Raw genomic sequence first — 27580 nt, forward strand, 5'->3', positions numbered from 1 at the left:
CCGCCAACCCGTTCACATTTCTAACCGTTTTTCCCCACTCGACGACACACCCGCCGAGGATCAAACTCTGGTTATTGGCGACTCTGTTTTGAGAAATGTGAATTTAGCGACACCAGCAACCATAGTAAATTGTCTTCCGGGGGCCAGAGCAGGTGACATTGAAGGAAATTTGAAACTGCTGGCTAAGGCTAAGCGTAAATTTGGTAAGATTGTAATTCACGTCGGCAGTAATGACACCCGGTTACGCCAATCGGAGGTCACTAAAATTAACATTGAATCGGTGTGTAACTTTGCAAAAACAATGTTGGACTCTGTAGTTTTCTCTGGGCCCCTCCCCAGTCGGACCGGGAGTGACATGTTTAGCCGCATGTTTTCCTTGAATTGCTGGCTGTCTGAGTGGTGTCCAAAAAATGAGGTGGGCTTCATAGATAATTGGCAAAGCTTCTGGGGAAAACCTGGTCTTGTTAGGAGAGACGGCATCCATCCCACTTTGGATGGAGCAGCTCTCATTTCTAGAAATCTGGCCAATTTTCTTAAATCCTCCAAACCGTGACTATCCAGGGTTGGGACCAGGAAGCAGAGTTGTAGTCTTACACACCTCTCTGCAGCTTCTCTCCCCCTGCCATCCCCTCATTACCCCATCCCCGTAGAGACTGTGCCTGCTCCCAGACTACCAATAACCAGCAAAAATCTATTTAAGCATAAAAATTCAAAAAGAAAAAATAATATAGCACCTTCAACTGCACCACAGACTAAAACAGTTAAATGTGGTCTATTAAACATTAGGTCTCTCTCTTCTAAGTCACTGTTGGTAAATGATGTAATAATTGATCAACATATTGATTTATTCTGCCTTACAGAAACCTGGTTACAGCAGGATGAATATGTTAGTTTAAATGAGTCAACACCCCCGAGTCACACTAACTGTCAGAATGCTCGTAGCACGGGCCGAGGCGGAGGATTAGCAGCAATCTTCCATTCCAGCTTATTAATTAATCAAAAACCCAGACAGAGCTTTAATTCATTTGAAAGCTTGACTCTTAGTCTTGTCCATCCAAATTGGAAGTCCCAAAAACCAGTTTTATTTGTTATTATCTATCGTCCACCTGGTCATTACTGTGAGTTTCTCTGTGAATTTTCAGACCTTTTGTCTGACTTAGTGCTTAGCTCAGATAAGATAATTATAGTGGGCGATTTTAACATCCACACAGATGCTGAGAATGACAGCCTCAACACTGCATTTAATCTATTAGACTCTATTGGCTTTGCTCAAAATGTAAATGAGTCCACCCACCACTTTAATCATATCTTAGATCTTGTTCTGACTTATGGTATGGAAATATAAGACTTAACAGTATTCCCTGAAAACTCCCTTCTGTCTGATCATTTCTTAATAACATTTACTCTGATGGACTACCCAGCAGTGGGGAATAAGTTTCATTACACTAGAAGTCTTTCAGAAAGCGCTGTAACTAGGTTTAAGGATATGATTCCTTCTTTATGTTCTCTAATGCCATATGACAACACAGTGCAGAGTAGCTACCTAAACTCTGTAAGTGAGATAGAGTATCTCGTCAATAGTTTTACATCCTCATTGAAGACAACTTTGGATGCTGTAGCTCCTCTGAAAAAGAGAGCTTTAAATCAGAAGTGCCTGACTCCGTGGTATAACTCACAAACTCGCAGCTTAAAGCAGATAACCCGTAAGTTGGAGAGGAAATGGCATCTCACTAATTTAGAAGATCTTCACTTAGCCTGGAAAAAGAGTCTGTTGCTCTATAAAAAAGCCCTCCGTAAAGCTAGGACATCTTTCTACTCATCACTAATTGAAGAAAATAAGAACAACCCCAGGTTTCTTTTCAGCACTGTAGCCAGGCTGACAAAGAGTCAGAGCTCTATTGAGCTGAGTATTCCATTAACTTTAACTAGTAATGACTTCATGACTTTCTTTGCTAACAAAATTTTAACTATTAGAGAAAAAATTACTCATAACCATCCCAAAGATGTATCGTTATCTTTGGCTGCTTTCAGTGATGCCGGTATTTGGTTAGACTCTTTCTCTCCGATTGTTCTGTCTGAGTTATTTTCATTAGTTACTTCATCCAAACCATCAACATGTTTATTAGACCCCATTCCTACCAGGCTGCTCAAGGAAGCCCTACCATTATTTAATGCTTCGATCTTAAATATGATCAATCTATCTTTATTAGTTGGCTATGTACCACAGGCTTTTAAGGTGGCAGTAATTAAACCATTACTTAAAAAGCCATCACTTGACCCAGCTATCTTAGCTAATTATAGGCCAATCTCCAACCTTCCTTTTCTCTCAAAAATTCTTGAAAGGGTAGTTGTAAAACAGCTAACTGATCATCTGCAGAGGAATGGTCTATTTGAAGAGTTTCAGTCAGGTTTTAGCATTCATCATAGTACAGAAACAGCATTAGTGAAGGTTACAAATGATCTTCTTATGGCCTCGGACAGTGGACTCATCTCTGTGCTTGTTCTGTTAGACCTCAGTGCTGCTTTTGATACTGTTGACCATAAAATTTTATTACAGAGATTAGAACATGCCATAGGTATTAAAGGCACTGCGCTGCGGTGGTTTGAATCATATTTGTCTAATAGATTACAATTTGTTCATGTAACTGGGGAATCTTCTTCACAGACTAAAGTTAATTATGGAGTTCCACAAGGTTCTGTGCTAGGACCAATTTTATTCACTTTATACATGCTTCCCTTAGGCAGTATTATTAGACGGTATTGTTTAAATTTTCATTGTTACGCAGATGATACCCAGCTTTATCTATCCATGAAGCCAGAGGACACACACCAATTAGCTAAACTGCAGGATTGTCTTACAGACATAAAGACATGGATGACCTCTAATTTCCTGCTTTTAAACTCAGATAAAACTGAAGTTATTGTACTTGGCCCCACAAATCTTAGAAACATGGTGTCTAATCAGATCCTTACTCTGGATGGCATTTCCCTGATCTCTAGTAATACTGTGAGAAATCTTGGAGTCATTTTTGATCAGGATATGTCATTCAAAGCGCATATTAATCAAATATGTAGGACTGCTTTTTTGCATTTACGCAATATCTCTAAAATTAGAAAGGTCTTGTCTCAGAGTGATGCTGAAAAACTAATTCATGCATTTATTTCCTCTAGGCTGGACTATTGTAATTCATTATCATCAGGTTGTCCTAAAAGTTCCCTAAAAAGCCTTCAGTTAATTCAAAATGCTGCAGCTAGAGTACTGACGGGGACTAGAAGGAGAGAGCATATCTCACCCATATTGGCCTCTCTTCATTGGTTTCCTGTTAATTCTAGAATAGAATTTAAAATTCTTCTTCTTACTTATAAGGTTTTGAATAATCAGGTCCCATCTTATCTTAGGGACCTCGTAGTACCATATCACCCCAATAGAGCGCTTCGCTCTCAGACTGCAGGCTTACTTGTAGTTCCTAGGGTTTGTAAGAGTAGAATGGGAGGCAGAGCCTTCAGCTTTCAGGCTCCTCTCCTGTGGAACCAGCTCCCAATTCAGATCAGGGAGACAGACACCCTCTCTACTTTTAAGATTAGGCTTAAAACTTTCCTTTTTGCTAAAGCTTATAGTTAGGGCTGGATCAGGTGACCCTGAACCATCCCTTAGTTATGCTGCTATAGACTTAGACTGCTGGGGGGTTCCCATGATGCACTGAGTGTTTCTTTCTCTTTTTGCTCTGTATGCACCACTCTGCATTTAATCATTAGTGATTGATCTCTGCTCCCCTCCACAGCATGTCTTTTTCCTGGTTCTCTCCCTCAGCCCCAACCAGTCCCAGCAGAAGACTGCCCCTCCCTGAGCCTGGTTCTGCTGGAGGTTTCTTCCTGTTAAAAGGGAGTTTTTCCTTCCCACTGTAGCCAAGTGCTTGCTCACAGGGGGTCGTTTTGACCGTTGGGGTTTTACATAATTATTGTATGGCCTTGCCTTACAATATAAAGCGCCTTGGGGCAACTGTTTGTTGTGATTTGGCGCTATATAAAAAATTGATTGATTGATTGATATAAATGAAATAAATTGAAACTGAATTGAATCACTTCCTGCTGCCTCCTAATTCCGATCTGCCTGCCCCTATTCACAACTCATTTTAAAAAACAACACACACACATGGGCACAAGGATGAGGAGCCTCTCGTTAAAATAAATAATGTGGGTGATGGGTGTGACAATAAAAACACTGTTTGACAGAATAAAAAAAAATGCACTTTAAGTTATCATTTTCAGTTAGTATTTGTCAGTTTTATGCAATAATTATTTGTAATTGAATAGAGAGAGAGAGAGAGATAAAGTCCTCCTGTGTAGTGGTCAAAGTCTCACCTGATTAAGTTTGCAGGGTACCTCAGGGTACTCCTCTCGTAGTACCTGGCAGAAGGCCAGTGCGCTGGCAGCTCCGACTGTTAGGAAGCCAGTTCCCGGCATCAGCAGCTTCTCACCTGCTCCTCCTGACAATCAAAAGCAGGAAGTGTGTAATAAGTTCTGCTGCAGTCCAGCACACAGGAGCTGCAGGAACTCATGCTTTGTTCAGAGACTCAGATCAAATTGCATAGCAGATTCAAAGCTGGTCCACATTATATACAGCAAATGACCAGATCTGATCTGTGGGTCCATGTTACAGTCCTCATCTGCCACAGGGAACATTCTTTGGAGTCAGACCTTGGACAAGTTCAAAGATGGCTAACCACATTCTGTTTCATATTTTTATACCATGAATCATGCAAATCTGCTTTTTTTGGGGGGGTGACAGCCAATCAGAGTAGAGAGGCACTGTGACATCACTGGCTGGTCTCTCTGGCTGCTGAAACTGCTGCATTTCTGTGTAAATATAACATATTTCTCATCTATTATGTAAAAGCCAGAGAAATAAACATTTCTAAAACTGAAGATGTCGTTTTTGTAACCTGATAACACCTCTGGAGTGATTTAAAAGATATGTCGCGGATGTCAGCGTGCACGCGCATCACATGCAGTCAAAGGTAACATCTACTCTTCAAAAGCTCATGTACGCGCACATGCACGCCCTCCTGTTAAAAGGTATGTGTTCATAAGACCGGGGGTATTTTAGCACTGTGTTATGTTCTATTTTTAAGTTTATATATTATAAAACAGTTGACACAAGACGTGTTGTCAGGTGAGGGTTGATCAGGCAAACAAGCTGGTTAATAAAAAAATGTGTGCGTGTCCAAATGTGTGTGGTGTGTGTGAGGTGCACGTCTGACACGACGTACAGTGCGTTTCGGGCGTCAAATATAATAGAGATGCCCACAATCAGCTCTGAGCATTCACATCAAAATGGGTTTGCAAAAAAATGATTTGAATCACATTTCAAACTAAGTAGAAATGAGTCTTGAAATTAATTTGGAAAAAATGGATTTCATGCTGCTTTTGTTTGTTCAGATTTACAGCATAAAATCAGACTGAAATCAGATATGGACATCAATCAGATTCTTACTGACAGTCTGACCAAGGCCTTCGTGAAGTGGTTCCTAACAGCTGTGTATATAATTAAGATGGGGTATAATCAGCCTTCTGAGGTCTTTCATATATTATGGAACTGTGCAAGTTAAAAGTTGTCATCATCGTCTAAAACAGGAGGTTCTCTGGTCCTCAGCTGCATCCACCAGAAAACAAATTTACAGAGCTGAATATTCTGTCATTTCTATGGACTTGGAGAAATTTTGCTGACACACTGGCTGCCTGCCTACGTGAATCCTAAACTCGGCCTCCTAACTGCAGGGTCCGAGTGCACGCTGCACCGCTCACTAAATACAGTGTTTCTTTCCCAGTACTTTGCTTTCATGTGGTTTCTGTTCTATTCTGGCAGAGACGTCACAGTCTGATGTCTTGACTTTAGACTTCATGAATCCATCACGGAGACTTGACAGTCCCAAAGCCTGACATCAAAGATGAAGGCAGTGGTTCCCAAACCTTTTCTGCAGGGCCCTCCTTTAGTAGATAATAATATTTTAAATCGTGTTTATAATGAAAATGAGACATTATGTCATCTATTGCACCAAAGCTGGAAATGTTTATCCTCAATTCTAACAGAATTCAGCAGCTTTTGTGTTGAACCTTGAAGGCTTAAACACACTGATAAGCAGCTGAGGGTTGTCATGGTTACAGGCAGACACGCATGTCACCTGTCTGTGATGTTTGTTTAACAGATAACACGCCTGTGGTTGTCTGGGAGAAACCAGCTGCTGTTCCTGCAAAGCTCACCTGTGATGAACGTGTAGGTGCAGTTGGAGTTGTCCCTCACCAAAGGGAAGAAGGTTTTCCATGACACGAATGTGCTGAACAGCAGCGTTTCAATTACCTGCACAGGTGAAGTCAGAGATGATACAAACATCCTGTGATCAATACAAGAAATACAAAATTCAGCCGAGCTGAGCCACAGGATCTGACATCTGCAGATGTTCACATGTATCACCGTAACCAAAGATGATGGCGACGACTCTGTTCCCAAACCGATACAGGAGTGGCCCTCACCCCGCCCTCCCAGAATATACTGTGTGCCACATGATTGGTTGAAACTCTTGTGTAAGTGAGCCCCGTCTCCCCCTCCTCAACAACAGGGGGGTGATTTTGACGATTACTGCAGACGACGTTGCTGCCTCCTTGTGGATGACAGAAAATAAATTCAATCTTATTTAGCGTATTTAATGTGGTAATCCTATATTTATCTCCACCAAGGAGGTTATGTTTTCGATCGGGTTTGTTTGTTTGTCTGTTTGTCAGCAGGATAACTCAAAAGGTTTGAACGGATTTTGATGAAATTTTGTGGAGTGGTTGGAAATGACAAGAGGAACAAGTGATTAAATTTTAGTGGCGATCTGGATCACGATCCAGATCCTGATGCTAACGCGTTAGCATGTCTATGGCATTTTCAACGTTAAAAGTTAGCATTAAGCAGTTGCAGCTGTCAACACGTTCGGGTGCATTTGTTTTCAAATTGTAATATTTCTTAAATTTATTTTTGTTTATATATTAATAATCTAATGATTATTATATACAATTTTAGAGAAACAGACAAAAAGAAATAGATCACTGTGCCAAGGAGGGAATCTCTTTAGGGTCAGTGACCCTATGGCCTTGTGTATCAAATCAAATCAATATTATTTATATAGCGCCAAATCACAACAGTTGCCCCAAGGCGCTTTATATTGTAAGGCAAAGCCATACAATAATTACGGAAAAACCCCAACGGTCAAAACGACCCCCTGTGAGCAAGCACTTGGCGACAGTGGAAAGGAAAAACTCCCTTTTAACAAGAAGAAACCTCCAGCAGAACCAGGCTCAGGGAGGGGCAGTCTTCTGCTGGGACTGGTTGGGGCTGAGGGAGAGAACCAGGAAAAAGACATGCTGTGGAGGAGAGCAGAGATCAGTCACTAATGATTAAATGCAGAGTGGTGCATACAGAGCAAAAAGAGAAAGAAACACTCAGTGCATCATGGGAACCCCCCAGCAGTCTAAGTCTATAGCAGCATAACTAAGGGATGGTTCAGGGTCACCTGATCCAGTCCTAACTATAAGCTTTAGCAAAAAGGAAAGTTTTAAGCCTAATCTTAAAAGTAGAGAGGGTGTCTGTCTCCCTGATCCGAATTGGGAGCTGGTTCCACAGGAGAGGAGCCTGAAAGCTGAAGGCTCTGCCTCCCATTCTACTCTTACAAACCCTAGGAACTACAAGTAAGCCTGCAGTCTGAGAGCGAAGCGCTCTTTTGGGGTGATATGGTACTATGAGGTCCCTAAGATAAGATGGGACCTGATTATTCAAAACCTTATAAGTAAGAAGAAGAATTTTAAATTCTATTCTAGAATTAACAGGAAGCCAATGAAGAGAGGCCAATATGGGTGAGATATGCTCTCTCCTTCTAGTCCCCGTCAGTACTCTAGCTGCAGCATTTTGAATTAACTGAAGGCTTTTCAGGGAACTTTTAGGACAACCTGATAATAATGAATTACAATAGTCCAGCCTAGAGGAAATAAATGCATGAATTAGTTTTTCAGCATCACTCTGAGACAAGACCTTTCTCATTTTAGAGATATTGCGTAAATGCAAAAAAGCAGTCCTACATATTTGTTTAATATGCGCACTGAGTGACATATCCTGATCAAAAATGACTCCAAGATTTCTCACAGTATTACTAGAGGTCAGGGTAATGCCATCCAGAGTAAGGATCTGGTTAGACACCATGTTTCTAAGATTTGTGGGGCCAAGTACAATAACTTCAGTTTTATCTGAGTTTAAAAGCAGGAAATTAGAGGTCATCCATGTCTTTGTTTGTAAGCCAATCCTGCAGTTTAGCTAATTGGTGTGTGTCCTCTGGCTTCATGGATAGATAAAGCTGGGTATCATCTGCGTAAAAATGAAAATTTAAGCAATGCTGTCTAATAATACTGCCTAAGGGAAGCATGTATAAAGTGAATAAAATTGGTCCTAGCACAGAACCTTGTGGAACTCCATAATTAAGCTTAGTCTGTGAAGAAGATTCCCCATTTACATGAACAAATTGTAATCTATTAGATAAATATGATTCAAACCACCTCAGCGTATTGCCTTTAATACCTATGGCATGCTCTAATCTCTGTAATAAAATTTAATGGTCAACAGTATCAAAAGCAGCACTGAGGTCTAACAGAACAAGCACAGAGATGAGTCCATTGTCTGAGGCCATAAGATTATTTGTAACCTTCACTAATGCTGTTTCTGTACTATGATGAATTCTAAAACCTGACTGAAACTCTTCAAATAGACCATTCCTCTGCAGATGATCAGTTAGCTGTTTTACAACTACCCTTTCAAGAATTTTTGAGAGAAAAGGAAGGTTGGAGATTGGCCTATAATTAGCTAAGATAGCTGGGTCAAGTGATGGCTTTTTAAGTAATGGTTTAATTACTGCCACCTTAAAAGCCTGTGGTACATAGCCAACTAATAAAGATAGATTGATCATATTTAAGATTGAAGCATTAATTAATGGTAGGGCTTCCTTGAGCAGCCTGGTAGGAATGGGGTCTAATAGACATGTTGATGGTTTGGATGAAGTAACTAATGAAAATAACTCAGACAGAACAATCGGAGAGAAAGAGTCTAACCAAATACCAGCATTACTGAAAGCAGCCAAAGGTAACGATATGTCTTTGGGATGGTTATGAGTAATTTTTTCTCTAATAGTTAAAATTTTATTAGCAAAGAAAGTCATGAAGTCATTACTAGTTAAAGTTAAAGGAATACTCAGCTCAATAGAGCTCTGACTCTTTGTCAGCCTGCCTACAGTGCTGAAAAGAAACCTGGGGTTGTTCTTATTTTCTTCAATTAGTGATGAGTAGTAAGATGTCCTAGCTTTACTGAGGGCTTTTTTATAGAGCAACAGACTCTTTTTCCAGGCTAAGTAAAGATCTTCTAAATTAGTGAGACGCCATTTCCTCTCCAACTTACGGGTTATCTGCTTTAAGCTGCGAGTTTGTGAGTTATACCACGGAGTCAGGCACTTCTGATTTAAGGCTCTCTTTTTTAGAGGAGCTACAGCATCCAAAGTTGTCCTCAATGAGGATATAAAACTACTGACGAGATAATCTCTCACTCACAGAGTTTAGGTAGCTACTCTGCCCTGTGTTGGTATATGGCATTGGAGAACATAAAGGAGGAATCATATCCTTAAACCTAGTTACAGTGCTTTCTGAAAGACTTCTAGTGTAATGAAATTTATTCCCCACTGCTGGGTAGTCCATCAGAGTAAATGTAAATGTTATTAAGAAATTATCAGAGTTTTCAGGGAATACTGTTAAGTCTTCAATTTCCATACCATAAGTCAGAACAAGATCTAAGGTATGATTAAAGTGGTGGGTGGACTCATTTACATTTTGAGCAAAGCCAATCGAGTCTAACAATAGGTTAGTGTCATTACTGCCGACGTGAATTACAATCTTACCAAATTTACGCTTAGCCTTAGCCAACAGTTTCAAATTTCCTTCAATGTCGCCTGCGAAAACTACAGAGTCCGATACTGTTTTTGCAAAGTTATACACTGATTCAAAAAATTCATATATTTGCAGTTTAGTTGAATAATAAATTGAATTTTGTCTCTTTTGTTTTTGTCTATAAGCACATGCAATATCAATATCAGTGCTCAGATGACAGTAGCTTCTGGGAAAGGTGCAAGTTGCAATAAACTGTGACGCCAAGTGCTAAGGATACATACTATCCAGTCACAGCAGATGAAACTTTTTTTTTTTTTTTACTACTGAGCAAACATCATTGTTAGACTTTTTTAGGTTCAATGATTCCACGGCGTGTAGATGTTATGGCGCCAGTGACCCCATGGCCTTGGCGGAGGTTTGCACTCTGAGTGCTTCTAGTCTATGCTTGTTTTGTGACTAATGTTCAGGGTCTGAGTCTGGTGCCGTTAACAGGAAGTGTGAGGAAATGAGTGACAGGTTGTTTGGTTTGGACACAAATGCAAGGCTCACTCAGGCAGCTCTGGTGGTTGACTTTAGTGATGAAAACAGCAAAGGTCGGTACACAAGAAGGCAGTCCAAAAAAAACATCAGGCTTAGACATGGTTGGAATAAACAGGCTGTAGGTCGAGAACACAATGAGGCTGGCAGAACAAGAGAATACAAAACCGAGAGCTGGAAAGAAGGCACAGGGAATCAATCTGGCGAAGAAACAGAGCAAAATGAGCAGTATATATACACATCCCACTGATTAGCAGCAAATTGACAGCAGGTGCACATGGAGGGGCCCAGAACGAGGGCATGGTCAGGAAAGTAGAGACACACCCACCACCAAGAGAGACAGAGAAACCAATGCAGGAAAAGATCAAACAGAGGAATAGACAAACAGGAGAGCAACCAAACAGATAAAGACAAAACAAAGCAAAGCAGAGCAACCTCACACCCTGACAGTACCCCCCTGCGCAGCCCAGGAGAGTCAGGGTGAGCAGCATGAAAAGCACGAATAAGACCGGGGTTCAAGATAACGTGGGAGGGGATCCACGACCACTCCTCAGGGCCATATCCCTCCCAATCAACCAAATATTGAAAACTGCACTGTGAGAGACCAGGAGCCGGCGCATGGAGAAATCAGGACCACCATCCACACACCGGGCGGCCAACAGGGGAACGGCAGGAGGGCACAAAACGCTCGACCGAACAGGTTTTACACAGCTGACATGAAAGGTGGGATGGATTCGCATGGACCGGGGAAGACGAAGACAAACAGACAGGATTAATTACTTTGGAGACTGGGAATGGACCGACAAACCTGGGAGCCCATTTCTTGGGCACGCCCCTGAGGGAAAGGCGACGAGTTGAAAGCCACACCTTCTGGCCCGCAACGTACGACGGGGCCGTGGACCTCTTACGGTCAATGGAGGCTTTATACGACACTGCAGAATGTAGCAGTATTTTTCATGCCCACTCCCATGTTCATCAGCAACGAAGGATAAGACTGAGTGCCGAAGCGACCAGGGAGTTAAGATCAACCGAGGAGAGGAGTGCAGGCTGATGACCAAAAACCATGCGGAAAGGAGAGTAACTGGTGGAAGCTGAGGGAAAACTGTTATGTGCGGGTTCTATCCAAGGGAGTTGACCTGACCAGGATAGGGGATGATGCGATGTAAGCAACTGAAGCCCTTTCTCCAACTCCTGATTCAACCGTTCCGCCTGCCCATTGGCCTGTGGATGGTAGCCCGAGGTTAAACTGATGTGACCCAGAGGAGACGGCAAAACTCCCTCCAAAAATGGGATACAAACTGCGGACCCTGGTCTGACAATGTCCTGAGGCAACCTGTGTAATTGGAAGATTTGATTTAACATTACATTGCAGTTTCCTTAGCTGACGGAAGTTAGAGGTATAAAATGAATCATTTTTGAGAAGCGATCAGCTACGGTCAGGACAACCGTATGCCCCTTAGAGGGTGGAAAACGTTACAAAATCCATTGCGATGTGAGACCATGGACGAATCGGGATTGGTAAAGGCTGTGAAGCGCCTGCAGGTGGGTGATTGGATGATTTGTACATCGCACATAACTGACAAGCGGACACATATTCAGAGACATCTCTGACTAACCCAAGCCACCAAAACCTCTGTTGCACAATGAATATGAACATATGAGTTTCATAACACCAGCAAATAATTTTGCCCCTGAGGGCCGGAGAAACAAAAAGCTTTCCCCACGGACACCCAGCAGGAACGGGCACATTCCCCACGGCCGATTTGATGCGGGACTCAATGCCCTAAGTTAGTGTGGCCACAAAACAGGAGGAGGCTAAGATCGTTTCGACTCTACGGGGTGCGTCAACCGGGTCCCCCTGATGGGATAATGATTAGATTAGATATACTTTATTGATCTCACAGTGGAGAAATTACGTTTACACTCCAGTTACCTCAGACAGCAATTAGTCCACAATTATTACTTGTTTACCGTAATAATGGCACACATCAGAATTAAAGGCAACACATACACATTTGACATTGTTTATGTGCACTAGGTTTGAAGAAGTCCGTTATCCGAATTGAGGCAAGTTGGGTTTACCATTGTTTGAGCCCGGGCGGTAGGACAGAGTGAAATTGAATTGACTAAAAAATACTGCCTGACGGGACTTAAGACATTTTGCGGTGCAGAGGTATTCAAGATTTTTATGGTCGGTGTAGATTATGAAAGGGTATTGTGCCCCCTTCAGCCAGTGCCGCCACTCCTCCAAAGCCACTTTGACCGCTAACAGCTCGCGGTCGACGATACCATAATTTCGTTCAGCTGGGGACAGCTTTTTAGACAAAAAGACGAACAGATGCAGACTGTTGTCAGAGGCACTTCTCTGAGATAAGACCACCCCCACACCCACATTGGAGGCATTGACTTCAACCCCGAACTGCTGAGCGAGGTCAGGAAGGAGCAGCACGGGGGCTGCGGTAAAGTGATTCTTTAGGACTCTAAACGCCTCGTTACACTCCAGTGTCCAGACGAACGGGCGGAGGGACGAGGTCACTGCATGAACATGCGGTAGAAGTGGGCGAAACCTAAGAATCTCTGAACCTCCTTGTGGGATGTGGGAACACACTCCCACGCCCACTCCCAAACCGCCGTCACCTTTGCGGGATCCATTTTGTTTTCTCACACTGAGATTACAAAACGTAGAAAAGAGATTGTGGATCTGTGGAAAAAGCCCGTTTTGCAACAAGGTTTGTAATACCAGATGGATATGATGTGTGTGCGTGACCAGATCATGAAAGAATATAAGGATGTCATCCAAATCAACAAAGACAAATTTATTAAGAAATTCCGATAACATGTCGTTGACTAGATTCTGAAATACAGCAGGCGCGCTCGTGAGTCCAAATGGCACTATTGGGTATTCATAATGTCCAGAGGTGGTGTTAAAGGCCGTTTTCCATTCGTCACCTTGTTTTATTCTGATGCGTTTAGCAGATCAAGTTTGGTAAAAATCGTGGCTCCATTTAACAACTCAAATGCGGAAGAGATTAGCAGGAGCGGGTAGCGGTTCTTTACTGTGATGTCATTTAAGCCACGGTAATTTATGCAGGGGCAGAGTGTCTTATCCTTCTTTTTCAATGAAAAAGAAACCCGCCCCTGCGGGCAATGACGAAGGATGATTCAAACCCGCTGCCAAAGACACCTGAATATACTCATTCATAGTGTGACATTCAGGAGCTGAAAGAGAAAAGAGCTTTCCCTGTGGCAGAGACGCCCCGGAGAGGAACTCGATAGTGCAATCATATTCACAGTGCGTAGGTAACGATTTAGCTTTGGCTTTACTGAAGACAACTGCCAGGTCGTGGTAACATTCAGGGACTCCCGTGCGATCTGGACTGGAACCCTGCGGAGTGCAGACGGATTTATGCAGACACACATTACATGCCGGGCTCCATGAAACAATCTCACCCAATCAAAGTTGTGCCCATGACGTTGTAACCACGGGTGCCCCAGTATGATCGGGTGAGTCAACTTATCCATTACATGAAAACTGATGAATTCTGAGTGTATGTGGGAGATTATCATTTTAATCGACTGAGTGTGGTGTGTAATTTGGCCCTAAACATGACCATCCACAGCATGTATCAATCAATCAATCAATTTTTTTATATAGCGCCAAATCACAACAAACAGTTGCCAAGGCGCTATCACCAGATGATGTGAGAGCTTATACATCTTAAGGTGAAGGGACCTGGCGAGAGAGGACAAAATCAAATTGGCATCAGAACCAGAATCAACAAAAGCCGATACGGCTATAGTGGAGTGGTCAGATGTTAATTTGGCTGGGATAATGTTTTGAGTCGAAACAGAAGAGATGGAATTAAGACTCACCCGCACTTCTGATCTTGGCCACACGGTGGCACCCCTGGCTTGACAACTGGATATCAAGTGACCTGATTGTCTACAGTAATAGCAGAGTCCACCCTCACGGTGGCGCTGTCGCTCCGCTGGTAACAGGTGTGTGGGTTCCAACTGCATGGGTTCCTCTGAGCTGTGTGGAGGAGGGTTGAGCCGAGCATGAGAGGAGGAGGAAAGCCTGCTTGGAGGCGTGTCGGTACGCTGATCCGGATAACGGCTCCCACGTCGCCGTCAGTCCTGCAGGCAACGATCTGTGCAGATGGCCAGCGCTATCAGACCATCCAAATTGTTTGGCAAGTCGACGGCTATGAGCTGATCCTAAATGTCAGCGGACAGACTCTGGAAGAAGACGTCAAGAAGAGCCGCTGGGTTCCATTCACTTTTGGCTGCAAGAATGCAGACGTCTATGGCATAATCAATGACCCAGCGGCTGCCCTGCTTCAGCCTCATGAGCGAGCGCGCTGCTTCGCACCCTGGAGCCGTGTGCTGAAAAACGTGTTCGAGAGCAGTGGTGAAAGCTGGGAGAGAAGCACAGGCTGGTGACTGATGACCCCACTCAATAGTGACCGGACAGGTGAGTAATCATATAAGCAATCTTTACTCTGTCGGTCTGAAACATTGCTGACATCAGCTCGAAGTGGAGTTCACCCTGTGTAATGAAAGGTCTGATGTCTCCGGTTTCGCCTGAGAAGCATTCAGGTTGCGACAGCTGATTGCACACCACTGGCGCTGATACAGAAGCTGGTGAGGCGGATATCGGCATCGGTGGAGGTGGGCTGGAGGCACCGGTGGTCGCAACTGACGAAGCCTGAGGGGTGAGTTGCGTCAGTAACTGACTCATCTGCGCGTTGACTGATGACATAAATGCGTCCTGGCGTTTAGCGAGTTTGCTAAACCCGGAGCTGAGCATAGCAAGCTGATCTTGCTGCGCAAGCTGCCGACTGGTGACGTACCGCCAGCTGAAAGGGATCTGAGCCTGTTGCATCCATTGTTGGCCCGACTAATCTGACAGGTGGTTTGGTTTGGACACAAATGCAAGGCTCAGTCAGGCAGCTCTGGTGGTTGAAAGACTTTAGTGATGAAAACAGCAAAGGTCGGTACACGGGAAAGCAGTCCAAAAACACAGCAGCATTACAAAAAACATCAGGCTTAGACATGGTTGGAATAAACAGGCTGGAGGTCGAGAACACGATGAGGCTGGCAGAACAAGAGAATACAAAACAGAGCTCGAAAGAAGGCACAGGGCGCATCAATCTGGCAAAGAAACAGAGCAAAATGAGTAGTATACTGTATATACATTTCACTGATTAGCAGCAAATTGACAGCAGATGCGCGTGGAGGGGCCCAGAATGAGGGTGTGGTCAGGAAAGTAGTGACACACCTACCACCAAGAGCGACAGAGAAACCAACACAGGAAAAGATCAAACAGAGGAATAGACAAACAGGAGAGCAACTAAACGGATAAAGACTAACAAAGCAAAGCAGAGCAACCTCACACGCTGACAGTGAGATGGAACTAGAATCTTGCAGGGGACACGTGAAAAGAGACCCATTATAAAGGATGTCCATCCATCATGGGTGGAAGTACAGATGTCAGAATTTGGAAAATTTAACCATGGAACGAGCGGCTATGACAAAGAATAACACCACCTTCTATATGGACATCACTGGACGTTCTGAAAAACCAGTACACTAGAGGAACCGAAAGAGAAAGTGGAAGCGGGGGTGGAGCCAGAGGCCACAAAACCACACCCATGTGAAACCAAGCCACATATTAAACAATATGGGGAAACCAAGAAACACTGATGCTAACAAAACCCAACCAGAAACTAGACAGTATCAGGCTCAGTGGTGCGAAGTAGTAGGACACAATTGCTGGATGCAGATATCATTTTGACAGGGTTTAATGACAGTTCGAGCAGGGTTCGGTACACAAACAGGTTGGCCATTACAAGCAAAAGTATCCAAAACAGTAGGCAGAGAACAGGGTCCAAAAAACAGAGAGGCAGGTCAAAAACACATTACCCTGACCTCTAGTAATACTGTGAGAAATCTTGGAGTCATTTTTGATCAGGATATGTCATTCAAAGCGCATATTAAACAAATATGTAGGACTGCTTTTTTGCATTTGCGCAATATCTCTAAAATTAGAAAGGTCTTGTCTCAGAGTGATGCTGAAAAACTAATTCATGCATTTATTTCCTCTAGGCTGGACTATTGTAATTCATTATTATCAGGTTGTCCTAAAAGTTCCCTGAAAAGCCTTCAGTTAATTCAAAATGCTGCAGCTAGAGTACTAACGGGGACTAGAAGGAGAGAGCATATCTCACCCATATTGGCCTCTCTTCATTGGCTTCCTGTTAATTCTAGAATAGAATTTAAAATTCTTCTTCTTACTTATAAGGTTTTGAATAATCAGGTCCCATCTTATCTTAGGGACCTCATAGTACCATATCACCCCAATAGAGCGCTTCGCTCTCAGACTGCAGGCTTACTTGTAGTTCCTAGGGTTTGTAAGAGTAGAATGGGAGGCAGAGCCTTCAGCTTTCAGGCTCCTCTCCTGTGGAACCAGCTCCCAATTCAGATCAGGGAGACAGACACCCTCTCTACTTTTAAGATTAGGCTTAAAACTTTCCTTTTTGCTAAAGCTTATAGTTAGGGCTGGATCAGGTGACCCTGAACCATCCCTTAGTTATGCTGCTATAGACTTAGACTGCTGGGGGGTTCCCATGATGCACTGAGTGTTTCTTTCTCTTTTTGCTCTGTATGCACCACTCTGCATTTAATCATTAGTGATTGATCTCTACTCCCCTCCACAGCATGTCTTTTTCCTGGTTCTCTCCCTCAGCCCCAACCAGTCCCAGCAGAGGACTGCCCCTCCCTGAGCCTGGTTCTGCTGGAGGTTTCTTCCTGTTAAAAGGGAGTTTTTCCTTCCCGCTGTCGCCAAGTGCTTGCTCACAGGGGGTCGTTTTGACCGTTGGGGTTTTTTACGTAATTATTGTATGGCCTTGCCTTACAATATAAAGCGCCTTGGGGCAACTGTTTGTTGTGATTTGGCGCTATATAAATAAAATTGATTGATTGATTAGTAGGCAAAAACAGGACTAGACACTACAAGCCCCAAAGAGGCACAAGGCACAACAATCTCGCAAACAGGTGCAACTAATAAAGAGGGAATGATTAGGAGGAAATGCAGGACAGGTGTGGAAAAAGGATCTGGAACAGGGCGTGGCAAGCAGGAGGGAGGACAGGAGGGAAATTCCCAACAGCAGACATGAAAATTGCCAACACAAAGCCTAAGCAAGTAAAACACAAGGATATACATATACACACAATACATACAATAACAAACCCCCCAACAAAGCCCACCATCCCTCCAAGGTTGACCTCCAATGGCCCAGGAGCCCCAGGGTGTAAGGCGTGAAAATTCCAAATCAGACCAGGGTCCAGAATAAATCGGGACTGCACCCAGGACCATTCCTCTGGACCCTACCCCTCCCAGTCCACCAGCTATCCCATGGCCCTGCCAATCAGAAGACAGAAGTCGGCAAATGGTAATGACAGGGCCACCATTCACAAACTGGGCAGGTGGAGGGGGCTTGGCGGGGTGGAAAAGCCGGCTGGTCTTCATAGGCTTAACACGACTCATGTGGAATGACAGGTGGATCCGCAGGGCTCTGGGCTGCCGGAGGCAAACCACCTTGATCACCTTGGAGATAGGAAGTGACCGATTAACCTCGGAGCAAGCTTGCGGACTAATGTCTGGAGTGGCAGGTCCCGTGTCAATAGCCACACTCTTTGTCCTGGTGCATATAATGGGGCATGAGTACGTCGGTCCACTGCCATCTTGTAGGACGAGGATGTCTTCTGAAGGACATGATGAGCTCGCTCCCAGGTCCTCCTACACCACTGAATCAGAGCCAGAGCAGATGGGACTGTTGAGTTTGAGGGCATAAACAGAGAAGGTTGAAAACCATGTACAACATGGAATGGAGAGATTCCGGTAGATGAGGTAGTTCAATTATTTTGTGCCACTTCAATCCAATGAAGCTGTGCATTCTATGAGACTGGATTTTGAGATGCCATTATGCGGAGCCCTTTTTCCAATTCTTGATTTATTCGTTCGGCCTAACCGTTGGCTTGAGGGTGACAAGCTGACATGAGGCTGGTGGTAGCGCCTAGAAGCTTGCAGAATTATGCCCAAAAGTGGGAGATGAACTGTGGCATGTAGTCTGAGATGTCATCCTGAGGAACTCCGTGTAACTTAAATACATTCATCAGAAGTGCATCGGCCATTTCCTTGGCCAAGGGCAGCCTAGGTAGTAGAACAAAATGACACATTTTAGAAAGTCTATCCACTACACAAAGAATTAGCGTAAATCCCTGCAACTCTGGGAGGCCAGTTACAAAGGCTACCAAGATGTAAGACCAGGGACACTTGGGGACAGGTGGAGGGAGTAATTTGCCACAAGGTCTCTACTTCGATGACTTGTGGGCCACAAACACTTGGTATGCAATATCTTTATTCATGTGAAGCCACCAGAACCACTGGAGAACCAGTAACATGGTCTTTTTAATTCCAAGATGGTATGTAAATGGACTGTTGTGAGCCCACTGGATGACCTGAGAGGCCGGGACTATCTGCTGGGCACACTGGAGGCACAGGCTCTCCTCTAGAAGCCGATCTAACCTTAGTCTCTATGTCCCAGGTGATGTGGGCAGACTTGTTTGGGGTTTGGTCCAGTAAACCTTGGGATCGAATTTGCGTGACAGTGAATCTGGTTTATACCATTCGCGGAGGAAGGTCGGTAGGACAAAACAAAATTGAACTGGCTGAGAAACACTGACCAACAGACTTGTGCAGCATTGAGTCTCTTAGCTGTGTGCAAATACTCCAAGTTCTGTGATCTGTCCAGACAAAATGCAACTATGGTCCCTCTAACCAGTGACGCCACTCCTCTGAGGCCACCTTAACGGCCAGCAGTTGGCAGTCACCAATGTCGTCATGATGTTTGGTGGGAGAAAACTTCTTTGACAGAAATGCACAGGGGTGCAATTTACTATCAGAAGGACCGACTTGATAAAAGGGCCCCCATGCCTGACCACAAACTGCCGACCAGGGTCAGGGAGAAGAAGCGCTGGGGGTGGCTTAAACATCTCTTTAGCTCCAGAAAGGCCTCTTCATACTCATGTGACCAGACAAACGGCTGGTGGGTGGAGGTAAGGTTGTGCAATGGAGCCGCCACGGTGCAGGAATTCCTAATGAATTTTCTATAGAGATTAGTGAATCCAAGGAACCGCTGGACCTCCTTATGACTTCAAGAAGCGGCCCGCTCCACCACTGCCCCCACCTTGGATGGTTCCATCGGAATCTCCCCCTCAGCCATCACAAACCCCAGAAAAAACTGACAACACACCCCAATCATGATTCACAGGGGACTAAACCAAAGCTTACCGCTCACTGGACACAAGCAAAATCAGCCCACAAAAGGGACATACTGGAAGAGCAACAGTTACTTTTTACCATGATATGAAGAGAATTCAAAAACAGAAATAGAAAATGTTTTCGGTATGACTGCGTAATGGTTACGTCTACTTCACAATATGGATGTGTGCCATGGACGTTGCACATTACAATAAGTCCTGTGCGCACCCCAAATGGGATGCACTGGTGGTGCTGTCCGGGACATGCCAGCAGGATTTGATGTGCCTGACCATGGCGAATGACTCTCGAGCGTGATCAGACTGTTCCAAATGCTGCTTTGATGCCGTGAGAACATTTAGAACACAGTCAGAATTTTTCAACCTTGAATGCACCCCGAGAGTTGAGAACCTGTGCTCTACATTCGGGCTGGTTGTACCACTGTGCCTGACTCTTTGGAGTGCACTCAGACTGCTGTTGGAGGTTTTCAATTGCGCCTCGACTTTGCCCGAATGGAAGTCGAATTTTCTTTCTGGCTCATTCGGCCTCTAGTGTGACGGGGTACAAGGCACGCCTGCCACTGACCACCTCAGAAACAAGAACAGGAGAGGGGACTCAGCAAATATCTGTCTACAAACTTTAATATTTGTTTTTGAGGAACCTGGTGACTGAGGAGGGACAAGACAGATCAAACTGATCCTGTCCGTATTAACTTTCTGAAATGTGTATCATGTGACATGTATAAAAGAAACATGAAATTCTCTCTTGCTGATGAACCGAAACAGGTCATGATGTTCTCATGTTCTCACCCAGTGTAGGTCTTTGAGGGACTGTGTGTGGGGGGGTCCGCCCTGCCACCAGCTGAAGCCAAGAGAGGATACGATGTCGGTCACTTTTCCCACTGCCTTCAGCAGGTCCTGCTTTGCCTTTTCTGCTCCTTCCTCTGAGCCTGGATCACAAGGAGGATTCACTCAGCCGCTAGACGTACTTTTGAAACAACACCTCAGATCATCATTTGGACTGTGGTTGAACGTGAAGGATTTACTGTAAAGACACCATCTTCACATAAACTGGTTCATGACAGTTTTGGTGACCTCCTGGCAGATTGTCTGATACCACCAGCCACCAACTTGGCAAATGTTCCATCACTGACAAAAACTGTTGAACACAAAGGCACAATTTAAGTGGAAGTCATGGTTTTTTTTTCATAAATCCCAAGGGAGCACATGCTGATATTTTGACCTTTCCTGTAATTACATGACATCCATACAACTGATATTTTATTCAAAGTAACTCACAAGTGAGGAATTACAGTCAACATAGAGTTTGAAGGGGAGCATCCGCTTAACGACAAATATCATCTTTACAGTTCAAAGGAGATAATGGTAAATACCAGGAGTGCACATAACTGGTATTCATGGTGCTTGTGTGTGTGAAACATCATTGTTGTGCAGCAGAGGGAAACACTTTTCCTACAATCAGTCATTGCTTTCTTCTTATGAAGCGCTTCCCTTGCGTTTTCTGCTGCGCATCATTTATTGTTAGCATGCACACGCACCATGAGTACCAGTTATGTGCATGCCTGTGAATACCATTTGAACTCATACATCACCCAGTGCTGCTTCTCCTTCATAAAATAAGCATTCACCACATAGTCCATGATCCAGTCATGAATGAAAACTGAAATCGACCTTTCTCACCATTTTTGCTGTTTTGACCCCATAACATTCCGTCATAGATAGTCCAAATTATACCTTTTTGGAATAATGTGATATAGTTTTCAACATGATTAGAGCATTTTTAAAGTTTGACCTCTGTGTAATTCTGCATTGACCCCTACCTGGCCACAGCTACCACCCTGGGATGTTTATCATACATTTTTGTGTAGGCCATGATACACTGAGCCTGGATTCTAAGTGTCATTTTGCCCCCTTAAGTGGTACCAAAAACCTGCTTGGCCCATGGACTAACAGCCATTTTCAACCTTTTTGCAAAAATCTACCATCACCTTTTCTTCCACATTCCTGTCCTTGATACCATATCTACCCATTACTTCCTGTTCCCTTCACCAACATGCCCATTGAAGTCCGCTCACTCTTTCATGCTTGGGTTCACTCTCCAACACCTCATCAACCTCACTCCAGAAATCTTCTTTCTCCTTCATCTCACAACCTACCTGTGGGGCATATGCACTGATGATATTCATCACCCTTTCAATTTCCAACTTCGCACTTATCACCCTGCCAGACACTCGCTTAACCTCCAACACACTCTTAACATACTCTTCCTTTAAAATGACCCCAACACCATTTCTCCTCCCATCCACATCATGATACAATTTGAACAGACTGATGTTGTCCGTGTGATCAGACAGATCAGACCAATCCTGTCTTTGTGATCAGACCAATCCTATCTGTATGAACAGATAGATCTTGACCGTGTGATCAGACAATCCTGTCCATATGATCAGACCGATTCCATCCGTGTGATCAGGCTGATCCTGTCCACATGGCCAGACAGATCAGACCAATCCTGTCCTTCTGATCAGATGGATCTTGCCCATGTGATCAGACCAATCCTGTCCATTTGATCAGACTGATCCTGTCTGTGTGAAAAGGATAGTCCTCTCCGTGTTATCACACAGATCCTGTCCATGTGAAAAGACCAATCCTGTCCTGTAATCAGACTGATCCTGTCCATAGGTCAAGACAGATCAAACCGATCCTGTCCATCTGATCACACAGATCAGACCAATCCTGTCTGTATGATCAGAGATATCCTGTTTGTGTGATCAGACAGATGTTGTCCATATGATCAGACTGATCATGTGTTTGGTCAAACTGATCCTGTCCATATGGCCAGACAGATCAGACCGATCCTGTCCGTGTGATCAGACAGATCAGACCAGTCCTGTCTGTGTGATTAGACTGATTCTGTCCGTGTGATCAGAGCGATCAGACCGATAGCATCAGTGCGATCAGACGGATCTTATCCATGTGACCAGACCTATCCTGTCCTTGTGATCAGACCGATACTGTCCATATTATCAGACAGATCCTGTCCGTGTGATCAGACCGATCCTGTCTGTAGGATAAGACAGATCAATCTGATCCTGTCCGTATGATCAGACAGATCAGACCAATCCTGTCTGTGTGATCAGACCTATCCCTCTGTGTGAAAAGACTAATCCTGTCCATATGATCAGACAGAACAGACTGACCCTGTCTGTGTGATTGGAAAGATCCCGTCCGTGTGATCAGACCGATCCTGTCCATGTGATTAGACCGATCCTGTCCGTACGACAAGAAAGATCCTGTCCATATGACCAGACAGATCAGACCAATACTGTCTGTGTGATCAGAGAGCTCCCGTCTGTGTGATCAGACCCATCCTCTCGTGTGATTCGAACAAACCTGCCCGTGTAATTAAAGTGATCAGGCCAATCCCATCCATGTGATCAGACGGAACTTGTCCATATGATCAGACAGCTCAGACCAACCCTGTCCACGTAATCAGACCGATCCCGTCTGTGCGAACAGACCTATCCCGTCTGTGCGAACAGACCTATCCCGTCTGTGCGAACAGACCTATCCCGTCTGTGTGACTAGACAGATCAGATTGATCCTGAGTATGATCAGACCAATCCCATCCATGTGATCAGACCAATCAGACAGGCCCTGTCCGTGTGATCAGACCAATTGTGTCTGTGATCAAACAGATCCAGTCTGTACGACAGGACAGACCAATCCTGTCCGTGTGATCAGACCGATCCGACTTATCCTGAATATGATCCCCAGATCAGACCAATCCTGTCTGTGTGATCAGACCCACCCTGTCCATGGGATCAGACAGATCTTGTCCATGTGATTAGACTGATCCTGTCTGTAGGACAAGACAGATCAGACCAATCCTGTTTGTGTGATCACAGAGATCCCGTTTGTGTGATAGACTGATCCTGTCCATATTCTTGGACAGGTCAGACCGATCCCATCTGTGTGACCAGATGGATCTTGTCCAAGTAATCAGACAGATCCTGTCCATGTGATCAGACCGATTCTGTCCATGTGATTGGACCGATCCTGTCTGAGTGATCAGACCAATCCAGTCCGCGTGAAAAGACAAATCCTGTCTTTGTGATCAGACAGCTCAGAACAACCCTGTCTGTGTGATCAGACCGATCTTGTCCATATGATCAGACAAGACCAGATCAATGCTGTCCGTGTGAACAGATGATCCTGTCCATGTGATCATACCAATCAGACCGATCCCGCTCATGTGATCAGACCAATCAGAACAATGCTGTCCGTGTGATCAGACAATCCTGTCCATATGATCGGACAGTCCCACCCTTGTTATCAGACTGATCCTGCCCATATGGCCAGACAGATCAGAACGATCCTGTCCTTCTGATCTGATGGATCTTGTCCATGTGATCAGATTGATACTGTCTGTGTGGAAAGACCGATCCTGTCCATGTGAAAAACCAATCCTGTCTCTGTGATCAGACGATCCTGTCCATATAATTACACAGATCAGACTAACCCTGTCCATGTGATCAGACTGATCCTGTCCTTAGGACAAGACAGATCAATCCGATCCTGTGCGTATGACCAGACAGATCAGACCAATCCTCTCTGTGATCACAGACATCCTGTCCATGTGATAACATCCTTCCCATGTGATCAGAGAGATCCCATCCATGTAATCAGACCGATCCTGTCCGTGTGATTACAATGATCCTGCCCATATAATTAGAATGATCCTGTCCGTGTGATCAGAACAATCAGGCCGATTCTCTCCGTGTGATCGGACAATACTGTCCATATGACTGGACAGGTCAGACAGATTCCATCTGTGTGATCACACGGATGGAATTGCACTGTGTGTGAAGGGGCCCTGAATGTTGCCATGGATATAGTGATTGGCCTTGCCCATAAGTTATTACTTGGGATAAGAGATCGACCTTGACCTTCAGGGTTAACCTTGAAGTTAAACATGAGCGAAAGTAGGTCAAATTCCATATTTGAGTAAAACACCAAATTAAAGTGCTTGATAAGAAAATCTACAATTTATCAAAAGTTTTAAGTTATGATGTCATCACACCAAAAACTTGCAAAATTTAGATTTTTTTTTTTAATGGTGTCACAAAGCGTGCAAATCATTATTGCAGACTCACGGAGCAGTCCTATGGAGATACCGTTCAGCACACAAAAGGGTCAATATCAAGGTCAAAGGAAGATCAAACACTAAAATCCTTTGCTGGTCGTACTTTTTTGCCTCCAAATTTGGCATGAATATCGTATATTCCCTTGCCCGTCAGTCCCTCTTCATGGTGGTCCTTCCTCATGGTAGTCTCCTTTGTTCACCTTTTGGCAAGTGACAGTTTTCTTTTTTGGCTTGTAAGAGTTGTAGTGATGTGGTATTTTAACTTTATCATTTGTTTATGATCAGTGTTTGAATTTTTTATCTTATTGGTTGTGTTGTTTATGTAGAACACTTTGAAAATTTATGTCTGAAAGTGTTTTTAAATACAACATGAGCAATCTGAGATTTCTGATGTCCACCAATCCAGATCACCTCTGAAATTTAATGGAGTCTTTCTTGGTCTAATATCGATCTGTGGTGCAAATTTCGCCAATAGTGTTGACATAATCCTGCTGACAGACAGACAAATAAACGCCGATGATTTTATTACATCGTTCAGGGACGTAATTATTCTTATTGTGACAGACTCCTTACCCACATTGCCCACTATAGTGGTGAGGTTGTCTTTCGTGTCAGGAGAGACAAATGAGCGGAGTCTCTCCAGACGACTGGTGTCACGAGAGATCACAGCTACCTGGAACCCTACACACACACAGGCACACACACACACAGACATGCAGGCACACACACGCAGGCGCACACACGCAGGCGCACACACGCAGGCAGGCAGGCAGGCACACACACACACACACACACGCAGGCGCACACACACACACGCAGGCACACACACGCAGGCACACACACAGACACGCAGGCACACACGCACACACGCAGGCACACACAGACACACGCACACACACGCACACACAAATGTAGGCACACACAGACACACACACGCACACACACATGCAGGCACACACAGACACACACACGCACACACACATGCAGGCACACACAGACACACACACAGACACACACGCGCACACACACACATAAATGCAGGCACACACAGACACAGACACACACGCGCACACACACACATAAATGCAGGCACACACAGGCACACACACACAACAGACAGGCGCACAAGATATATACACACACACACAGGTGCACAAGACACACACGCGCGCGCGCGCGCGCACAAGACATACACAGGTGCACAAGACACACACACACACACACACACACACACACAAAGGGAAAGACAATGTCAGACATGTTCTCAGTCATATTAAAGTCAAACTGCAAACAGAACCATCAGGACACTCTGCAGGAAAAGGACACTGACGTTATTTAGAGACTAACGGACCGTCTGAGCCACTTCAGAAGAAGAAACTCAGGCCAAGTGGAGTTTTGTCTCCAACTTTGTCCTCATCAGTGATTTCACTTTCTTTTCTTACCTTTGTCCAGCAAGGCTTTGACGATCCCGGAGCCCACCGTGCCCGCTCCGCCCAGAGCCAGAACTACCCGGTCCGCGTGCGACATACTGCTGCCGCTGCAAGGGCACACGTGCACACAACACCGTGCACGGCCGCGGAGCCTTAAAGCACCGGGATCAACAGCTCCGCCCTTCTCTCGGAGTCACTGAAGCCACGCCCACACCGTGCACCACGCATGCAGTGCGCGCGCTGTGATGACACCAGTCCTTGATGTCACAGACGCCTCAGTGACGAAATCAAATCAAACCGTACAACGTTTGATAAAGATCAACAAGGTGGAAACAGAGAAAGACTTGGAAATAGTTTTTGAAGAGAACTTTTAATAAACATAGATCTGAAATGACTCAGAAGACATCATCACAAATGATGGGTGTCATCAAGAGAACTTTATAGAACTACCAACACGAGGAGACCCAACGAAGGGATCTGATGGAGGTTCATAAAATTTCAATAATATTTTTGACAGTGGCTAAACTCCTGATCTACCAGTAGGGGTCACAGCGAGACACTTTTTAATAAAAGGTCTCATCTGTGAGGAGGTTTTCGCTTCCATGGGAGTGGTGGAGGAACCAGTAGAAGAACCAGAACCGAGTGTCATCAGTTTGAACAACCGATCAGACAAACATCAGAGAATGATGGTCGTGAATTCCCCACGAACGTTAGATCACCCAAATCAATCAATCAATCAATCAATCAATCAATCAATCAATCAATCAATCAATCAATCAATCAATCAATCAAGTTGAAATTGCAGCACTAAACAGGTTCCTTCTTAAGGACATACCTGCATCCAGAACTGTAACTTTATGGAGGCAAAACATCAGACAACTGTAAAATCAAAGCATTCAGATGTTCCATTAATAAATAGAGAGGAGCAAAAAAATTAAATGAAAAAAGAATGTTAGTTTTACTGGTTTTACACTGCACAAAGAAAAATGTTGTTCATATTGTGCATGATGAGGTGGTAAGGAGAAGGAGGGGAGTAAATGAGAATTAGGTAATGAGGATGGAAGGAGAAGGAGAGGAGGAAATGGGGATTAGGTAATGAGAAGGTAAGGAGAAGGAAAGGAGGAAGTGAGGATTAGATAATGAGAAGGAGAGGAGGAAGTGAAGA

The 27580-nt window shown here is 44.3% G+C and overlaps 1 protein-coding gene across 1 annotated transcript in view; it reads right to left on the minus strand.

Annotated features, from left to right (window-relative positions):
* si:dkey-238o13.4 (uncharacterized protein LOC560780 homolog) overlaps positions 1 to 26537 on the minus strand; it is a 38315-nt gene extending 11778 nt beyond the window's left edge. The window contains exons 1-5 of the mRNA XM_034175567.1: positions 26428 to 26537; positions 25559 to 25666; positions 20629 to 20768; positions 6262 to 6358; positions 4363 to 4487 (exon numbers count right to left, since the gene is read on the minus strand). Of these exons, the coding sequence (XP_034031458.1) occupies positions 4363 to 4487; positions 6262 to 6358; positions 20629 to 20768; positions 25559 to 25666; positions 26428 to 26512 (555 nt within the window). The 5' untranslated portion in view covers positions 26513 to 26537. The remainder of the gene's footprint in view (positions 1 to 4362; positions 4488 to 6261; positions 6359 to 20628; positions 20769 to 25558; positions 25667 to 26427) is intronic.
* Positions 26538 to 27580: the final 1043 nt, after the last annotated feature.

Source organism: Thalassophryne amazonica, chromosome 8 (genome assembly GCF_902500255.1).
Source record: "Thalassophryne amazonica chromosome 8, fThaAma1.1, whole genome shotgun sequence".
Classification (NCBI taxonomy): Eukaryota; Metazoa; Chordata; class Actinopteri; order Batrachoidiformes; family Batrachoididae; genus Thalassophryne; species Thalassophryne amazonica.